Source organism: Nerophis ophidion, linkage group LG24 (genome assembly GCF_033978795.1).
Source record: "Nerophis ophidion isolate RoL-2023_Sa linkage group LG24, RoL_Noph_v1.0, whole genome shotgun sequence".
NCBI classification, from domain to species: domain Eukaryota; kingdom Metazoa; phylum Chordata; class Actinopteri; order Syngnathiformes; family Syngnathidae; genus Nerophis; species Nerophis ophidion.
This window is the reverse complement of record NC_084634.1, coordinates 22,564,743-22,573,478: the sequence shown is the minus strand read 5'-3', so window position 1 is coordinate 22,573,478 and position 8,736 is coordinate 22,564,743. Positions and strand designations below refer to the sequence as shown.

Here is an 8,736-nt window from a genome sequence, read left to right as displayed (position 1 = left end):
CAGAATGTGAGAAAAAATCCAGGAATTCACATTGTAGGAATTTTAAAGAATTTATTTGTAAATTATGGTGGAAAATAAGTATTTGATCAACCATTCTCACTGATGGAAGGAGGTTTTGGCTCAAAATCTCACAATACATGGCCCCATTTATTCTTTCCTTAACACGGATCAATCCTCCTGTCCCCTTAGCAGAAAAACAGCCCCAAAGCATGATGTTTCCACCCCCATGCTTCACAGTAGGTGTGGTGTTCTTGGGATGCAACTCAGTATTCTTCTTCCTCCAAACACGACGAGTTGAGTTTATACCAAAAAGTTCTATTTTGGTTTCATCTGACCACATGACATTCTCCCAATACTCTGCTGTATCATCCATGTATCCATTTGGGTATAAACTCAACTCGTCGTGTTTGGAAGAAGAAGAATACTGAGTTGCATCCCAAGAACACCACACCTACTGTGAAGCATGGGGATGGAAACATCATGCTTTGGGGCTGTTTTTTCTGCTAAGGGGACAGGACGATTGATCCATGTTAAGGAAAGAATGAATGGGGCCATGTATCATGAGATTTTGAGCTAAAACCTCCTTGCCAGGGGGGGCGTGTGTGACCTCGGGGAAAAGTTTTTTTTGCCATACCAGAATATGACGAGCATATGTCGGACTTGACTAGTGTGTTGTTTACTTTTGTTGGGTTTTTGTTATTTTACTGTCTTCTCCTTGTTGCCCTTTGTGTTAGTTTCACCTCTACCTAGTAATTCCAGCGAGGCACACCTGTGACTAATCGCTACCCGATACTATAGAAGGCCATCACAGTCAGTTTCTCCTTGCCGGTTATTGTCACCTGTGCTCTCCATGTGCTCATGCCTGACTTGAATCCTCTAACTCGGTACGTGCTCTCTCTTTGTTATCATCATTCCGTACCTCTCGTTTTTGCTCCCTAGTTCCTCAGTAATTGAGAGAAGTTTTTCGTTGGAACCTTTTGTTGACCTTCAAGAGTCCTCCTTCTGTTTTGTATATCCATGGTGTGCACTTCTGCCCCATCACCTTTAGTTAATCTCTTTTTGTACTTATTAAAGACAATCTATTTTTCGTGATTCAACCTCGCCTCCCGTCTCTGCATCCTGGGGTCCACTCCTAGCTCAAAATACAACACCTTTGATGTTAATAAGGTCATAATGTTATGCAGAGGTATAGTTCTATTTTATTTAAAAAAAATCCCATTTATAGTCACAGTGGAGAGTCCTACGGGGGCGCAACAAGAAATATTTGAGAAGCAGTGGTATATGGCAATGGCCTGCTCATTTGTAAATACAGTGGTATTTTAACAATCAATATACTTTTTCAAAAACATAATTCTAGTCACAAATTCATGATAATAACATATACGTTTGTTTGATTCAGTATGATTTTTCTTTAGCAAACAGTATCAAAAATATTTCAAACATTATATATTTGTTGACTAAAATATTTAGCTGAATTAAAAACATAAATTTAATTAATAGCTTGCAAGATATTCTATTTTAGATATGTTTGATTTTAGATTATACTTATTTTTCTCCAAACCAAGAAAATTAGATTAAAAATGTATCATATATAATAATATATAAATAAATGTTTCCTTAAAAGGAAACACCTTTAAAATCCTATTTTAGCTCAGCTCTGTTAGGAGGAGCAACATAATTTATAATCATTGTTGACTAAGTGATTTATTACATTGTTTTTCACTTGTACTTTATTTTGCTAAGAATTAATTTAGAAACCCCGCAACGTATTCAAAATGTTAAATATATGATTTGAGCATTTTTCAGCCATCGTAATTTACAGAAAAAAACCCCACAAGATTTTGTTGGACAGCCAAAATATTGATGATTACATTTTTGCAATAATGAAGTGCACATACAGTAAATAACCACAGACGCTTTGTCCATGTTCTGTGTATTTCAAAAACAGACCAAAAAATAAATATTGCACACATTTCTATAAAGACATCATAAAAACAGGCAGCTTTAGTGCAAACAGGACGGGTGTTTGTCAGTGAACACCGGAATCACAAACCCGGATGAACAACAGTTGGGAGTACAAGCAGGCATTGAAAAAAAAGACACACACACAAAATGTCATGGATTTAGGGGCGGGGCCATGAGTTCTCACTCCCAGAAATGACAGACATTGTTCCCACTGAGGTATTACTTTGACATTGTAAGGTTGACCACAACAGAAGGACATTAACGTAAACATGCTAACATGCGACCTGCATGCCCTTTGACATAGAAGTCAACACTTATGTCAAAAGAAAGAAGAAAACCTTTATTTTATACAATTATTTCATTTGCATGACATTAACCACTGATTCATCATAGCTTGATTGTTTTAAATGTTTAATTTATTTGTATTAAATACACATTTTGGACGTCTTGTTTTATATCCATAGCAAAATAGACATCTCTTTTTTTTCTTATTCTTGAATGTTTTTTAGAAGTGTGCAAAGGCTGCAAGAGCTACTCTTGATAAAAAACAAAAGATGTTTTAAATCGGGGGTCACCAAACTTTTTGACTCGGGGGGCCACATTGGGTTGAAACAATTTGGCCGGGGGTCAGGGTGTGTGTGTGCAAGTATATATATATATATATATATATATATATATATATATATATATATATATATATATATATATATATATATAGTCAAGGTTTTTGTTGTGGTTTATCTATTATACAGTAGAGCGGAATATATGTTAGGTCAGTAAAAAACACAAGAGGCTCTATTATCCCTACAAGCCTGCGAAAAAGGCTTGTAGGATTATATAGCCTCTTCTAAATTTCCTGACCTAACGTCCATCCATCCGTTTTCTGCTCCTTATCCCTTTCGGGGTCATGGGGGGTGCTAACGTGTGTGTGTGTGTGTATATATATATATATATATATATATATATATATATGTATATATATATACATTCCTTGTGCACTAATTGACTGAAAGAGCGCGCACGGCTAGGAGACACCAAAAGTAACAAGCGGTAGAAAATGGATTAGTAAGGACAGATTTTAAAATAATAATGATACAAAAAAAATAATAAGAAGAAAGTACAAATGTTTTTTAACTTTGGAATTCGGCCCGCCAGCGTCCAAAATCCGGCCCGCGGGCCGTAGTTTGGGACCCCTGTTTTAAATGATGAGTGGAAGTGGAAATATAATTTTTTTAAATTAAATGATTAAGAATTATTTTTGCGGAATTCTAAAACGGGGGCTCCCTCGTTGGATTTTGTTTTGCATATTTAGCTTATTATGATAAAGCAACAATACTTGATAACATGACCTTAAACCAGGGACATTCAACTTAATTGTTTTGGGGGCCACAGTTCCAGAAACTGGGGTGGGGTTCAAACTCGCTTCCCAAAATAATTAGCGCATGCTTAGTATTACCGCCTGGTCAGACTCCTGACGTCACGAGTGACACTTCCCCTGTCAGCATTTTCAAAATGGAGGATATATATATATATATATATATATACACATATGTTATATATATATAACATATGTATATATATATATATATATATATATATATATATATTTTTTTTTTCAGAACAGTTTCTCTAACCTGTAAGTTGTTTTGAAAAAGTTTAATTAGAATTATTTTACCAAATAATGCAAGAATCGGTTTAAATCGAGAATTGTGTTGAATCGATTCTGAGACGAATCGTCACCCCATGAGTGGGAATCGGACCGAATCATTGGGTGCCCATAGAATCCCACCACTACAGTTTAGTGTTGCTAATCAGCCGAGCCCCAGGTGCTTGCATCAACCTAAAACCAATATTGCTGCTTTGTAACACGCAGCATTGCTTTGATTGCCATGGCGACCTTAGAAAACAAAATGCGACCAGCCAGGACACCTCTTGTTTGATTGAAGTGAAGTGGCGTGCACTGTCCATGTTTAGAATACCAACTGTAGGTGGTGCCCTAGAGCAAAAAAACAAAAAAAACAACCGACCATACTTGTTTCCTTTGTTTGCAGAATAATTTAAAAAATATTTCCTCCCTTCCTGTGGCTGATGGAGAGTATAGAGTGCCCGCCCTCCAGCTTCCACTCTCTCTGTCCGCTTGTGTTCAGGCTCCCAGCAGTTTCTTGACGAGGTAGCCCGGCATGCTGTAGAGGAAGAGGCCCAGCATGACGAGCAGGAGCAGGGCCGACACGATCTTGATGATGAGCCACTTGTAGCGGTTGCACACCAGGTAGCGGATGGCTTTCAGCGGGCTCAGGAACCACAGGAAGGTGGTGTCTGGGCGGCTGGATAAAGGGAACGAGAGGAGGAGGCTCTTACTGTGCGCCATGTCGTTAACCAGCATGACTCAAAATGATCGACAAAGGGCGGTAGGAAGCCATTGTTATGAAGTGATGACACAGGTTATCATGCTAAGTCGAGGTTGAGTGCCAGTCATTTGTACCGTGATTTTAGAATAAAGCGCACCATTATAAGCCGTCCAACTTCATTTGTCTGCGCATTTTATTTTGTATATACTCTATATACTGTAAGTGCATCTATAAGCTACACATTGAAACATTCAATATTTACACATACTCACATATGTGGATATGTGTAAATATTTATATTTATTTATAGCCCTAAATATGTATATTTATGGCTAATCTTTCCTGTGATAAAGTGGCCACCAAGGTAATCAAAAAAGTCAACCAAAGAACGAGATTCCTCTACAGAATCTCCTCTCTGGTCAACAAAAGCACCTTGAAGATTCTAGCGGGAACTCTCATTCAACCCTTTTTCGATTATGCTTGCCCCTCCTGGTACCCCAGCACCTCCAAAACCCTCAAATCTAGATTCCAAACATCCCAGAATAAGCTACTCCAGTTACTTTTAGAGCTTCCCCCCAGATCACACCTCACTCCAGCCCACTTCTCCAAAGTGGGCTGGCTCAGGGTGGGGGACATAGTAAAACAACTTGCAATGAGCCTAGTCTATAAAATCCGCTACACCTCCCTGATAGCGATGTACATGTCAAACTACTTCCGTAACGTAAATGACCGCCATAACCACAACACTAGGAGGATCTCCACAAACCACATTAAACCCAGATTCCGATTTAACAAAGGTCATAACTCATTCTCTTTCTATGCCACATCAATGTGGAATGCACTCCCAACAGGTGTAAAAGTAAGTGCATCTCTATAGTCCTTCAAAACCGCTCTAAAACAACAACTCGAGGCAACTTCAACCCTTTTCTAATACCCTCCTCCATTCACATCCCATCTCCCCGGATTATAAATACAGTAAATAATCAAATGTACTTCTAATGTATATACTTGTTCTTATGCTATCTGAACTCACTATGTTCTCTGCTCGCTGTACATATCCTACTAAGTAAGACCTACACTATTTCAATGTCCATTTCTCTGTTGATGCAATTGTTGACGACTGAAGTACTGATATCAACCAAAGCTCCTCGTCCCACCCCCCGGATTGTAAATAATGTAAGTAATTCAATGTATATATTATGATGATTTACCTGTGTGATGACTGTATTATGCTGATAGTATATATTTGTACCATGAATTGATTAACGTGGACCCCGACTTAAACAATTTGAAAAACTTATTCGGGTGTTACCATTTAGTGGTCAATTGTACGGAATATGTACTGAAATGTGCAATCTACTAATAAAAGTATCAATCAATCAAAAGACGGTAGCCTACAAGAAAAGTCATTGAGCGCACTGAAAACCGCTGAAGTCGTCTACTTCGGTGTCGAGCAGACAGGTTCGTCTGACATTTTCTCCATTTCGGGCCAAATTTTGAAGTTCGTAAAGCCGGGGAAAAAAAATCTATAAATTAGTTGCATCTTTGGAAAAGCCGCAGGCTTGAAAGCGTGGGGAAAAAGTTGCGCCTGATAGATTGTAAATTACGGCACAATCATCCATCATCTTCCACCTATCCAAGGTCAGGGCGTGGGTGCAGCAGCCTAAGCAGAGAGGCCCAGACTTCCTTCTCTGTCCAGCTCGGGAAAACAAGCACTCGGACGAACTGACTCTGGGTAATGTTACAATTATCCCTGATATCAATTTAAAATTACAGTAGAGCTCCAGTTTTTAAAAGGTGCCAGCTCGATGCTAATTTGCGTTGGAATTTCCATAGACATGCTCTAGATTAGCATTAACGATTTTACATGGCGGTTTCAACACCTACAGATTTGGTAATAAAAACTACAACTAAGATGCATGTTACAATCAAACAGCTGGTGTGTAATTAATACAATACTTACAGTATAAACACTTCTTAGGGTACAACAAAAGACAAGACTGGGACACAAAGTCTATATCCAAAGTCTATGTACACTTCTGCCTTCTAACGTCTTGGAATTACAACCGCTTGCTAAATCGGCTGCATAACGCTTACAAATGAGACTAATTAGTGTAAGAAAACAATATTTAACATAATCCGCTGACTGTTAAATATTCGTAGTAAACAAAAAACATTTCAACACATAGTTACACGGAATTGGTACCGCATCGTTTCAAATGTGAACGGTACCCATCCCTATGTGTGAGTGACAGGAAGAAAAGCTTAAATTGGGGTAGACAGCGTTGGTTGGTTCACAATTTTACCTGCCATTTTTCAGACTAAATACCATCTTGCATTGGGGTCAATAATAGAGGCCAGTGCATATTCGTTGCACTGCAGCTCCTTTACATGGCGCCGTGCAGGCATATTCCAGTAGGCGCTTAAAAGATGTGTGGGAAGAAACACCAGGAGGTGAAGACAAGACACAGAAAAGCTTCTTGGAATGCGGGGGGACAGACACTTTGCAAGCACGTAAGCCACAGCCAAAGACAGACAGCAGGACAGAAAAAAAAGGAGACGTGGTGAGGGTGGGTGGTGGGACGAAGGCTACCGCTAGTCAGGCCCCCAGCAGCTTCTTGACCAGGTATCCAGGGATGGAGTAGAGGAAGAGGCCCAGCAAGAGCAGCAGCAGCATGAGGCCCAGGATCTTCAGGATCAGCCAGCGGTAGTTGTGCCACAGGAAGTAGCGAATGGACTTCAGAGGGCCCAGAAACCACATGAAGCTTGTATCCGGGCGACTTTTAAGGGAAACGGGAGGAGGGGGTACAGTTGAAGAAATGCAGGAGAAAAGCGGAGAAGGCGCGAGAAGGAAACTGAAGCGGCAAGCTAAATTGAAAGAAGCCATGCAGGTCTACAGGTACGAGTAAAGTCTTACTTTGGTTTCTCCAGGGGATCCGGCTCGTTACGTCCCAGTCCAACCGGACTTTTCTCCGCCTCTTCTGCAGTCACCAGATGAAGTTCCGCCTCCACTTTGCCCTGCAGGGCAAATTATTATAATTTGATATCAATTCTACCTGCAATCAGAGGAGATCCAATACAAGAACTTCCATTTTTACCCAGCAGTTAAATGCTACTCAGAACACATTGTTCTAAATATTCCATTGTTGGCTTGCACTCACACTTCTCCAAGTGTAGTTTTATCATACAAGGTGGCAAATATCATTAATGACTAGTGGGAGCTATTATATGTTTATTTATTTAGAACCCCATTAGCAAGAGCTTCTTTGTTTTCTTTCTGAGGTCCAAAAGAAAATACAAACATTAATTTATACAATTATAGACAATATTTAGCAGAACATTTAAAATTCATTGTACCCCCGTGACCCTAAAAAGGGAAAAGCGGTAGAAAATAGATGGATGGAATTATTGACATTTCCCAAAAAGTGTGTATCATTAATTTCATTAATTTAATATGTCAAGATATATCACTTTACAAGATAAAAAAATAGATCACACTAAATATTAAGTATAGTCAGGACTATAGAAAAGTTAAATAGTGCATTCAACACAAGTGATATGACATACAGTGGGGCAAATACATATTTAGTCAGCCACCGATTGTGCAAGTTCTCCCACTTAAAATGATGACAGAGGTGTGTAATTTTCATCATAGGTACACTCCGTGCGATGGGGTGGCGACTTGTCCAGGGTGTACCCCGCCTTCCGCCCGATTGTAGCTGAGATAGGCGCCAGCGCCCCCTGCGACCCCAAAAGGGAATAAGCGGTAGAAAATGGATGGATGGAAGGTACACTTCAACTGTGAGAGACAGAATGTGAATAAAAAATCCAGGAATTCACATTGTAGGAATTTTAAAGAATTTATTTGTAAATTACGGTGGAAAATAAGTATTCGGTCAACCATTCAAAGCTCTCACTGATGGAAGGAGGTTTTAGCTGAAAATCTCACAATACATGGCCCCATTCATTCTTTCCTTAACACGGATCGATCGTCCTGTCCCCTTAGCAGAAAAACAGCCCCAAAGCATGATGTTTCCACCCCCATGCTTCAAAGTAGGTATGGTGTTCTTGAAATGCAACTCAGTATTCTTCTTCCTCCAAAGATGACGAGTTAAATTTTGTACCAAAATGGATACATGGATACAGCAGAGGATTGGGAGAATGTCATGTGGTCAGATGAAACCAAAATAGAACTTTTTGGTATAAACTCAACTCGTCATGTTTGGAGGAAGAAGAATACTGAGTCGCATCCCAAGAACACCACACCTACTGTGAAGCATGGGGGTGTAAACATCATGCTTTGGGGCTGTTTTTCTGCTAAGGAGACAGGACGATTGATCCGTGTTAAGGAAAGAATCGAATGGGGCCATGTATCATGAGATTTTGAGCCAAAACCTCCTTCCATCAGTGAGAACTTTGAATG

The 8,736-nt window shown here is 39.5% G+C and overlaps 2 protein-coding genes across 17 annotated transcripts in view; one reads left to right on the top strand and one right to left on the bottom strand.

Moving 5' to 3' along the window:
• The window catches only part of drc1 (dynein regulatory complex subunit 1 homolog (Chlamydomonas)), a 57,242-nt gene extending 52,544 nt beyond the window's left edge, over window positions 1-4,698 (top strand). The window contains exon 16 of the mRNA XM_061885633.1: window positions 4,113-4,698. The gene's annotated coding sequence lies outside the window, so the exon portion shown is untranslated. The remainder of the gene's footprint in view (window positions 1-4,112) is intronic.
• Window positions 1,926-8,736, bottom strand: part of otofa (otoferlin a) — a 209,095-nt gene continuing 202,284 nt past the window's right edge. For 11 of the 16 annotated variants that reach the window (XM_061885616.1, XM_061885624.1, XM_061885628.1 and 8 more), the window contains 2 exons: window positions 7,231-7,331; window positions 1,926-4,289 (listed from right to left, as the gene is read on the bottom strand). In XM_061885616.1, the coding sequence (XP_061741600.1) occupies window positions 4,109-4,289; window positions 7,231-7,331 (282 nt within the window). In that variant the 3' untranslated portion in view covers window positions 1,926-4,108. Of the gene's footprint in view, window positions 4,290-6,906; window positions 7,094-7,230; window positions 7,332-8,736 lie in introns of all 16 variants that reach the window. The other 5 variants (XM_061885617.1, XM_061885618.1, XM_061885627.1 and 2 more) reach the window with 1 other exon arrangement.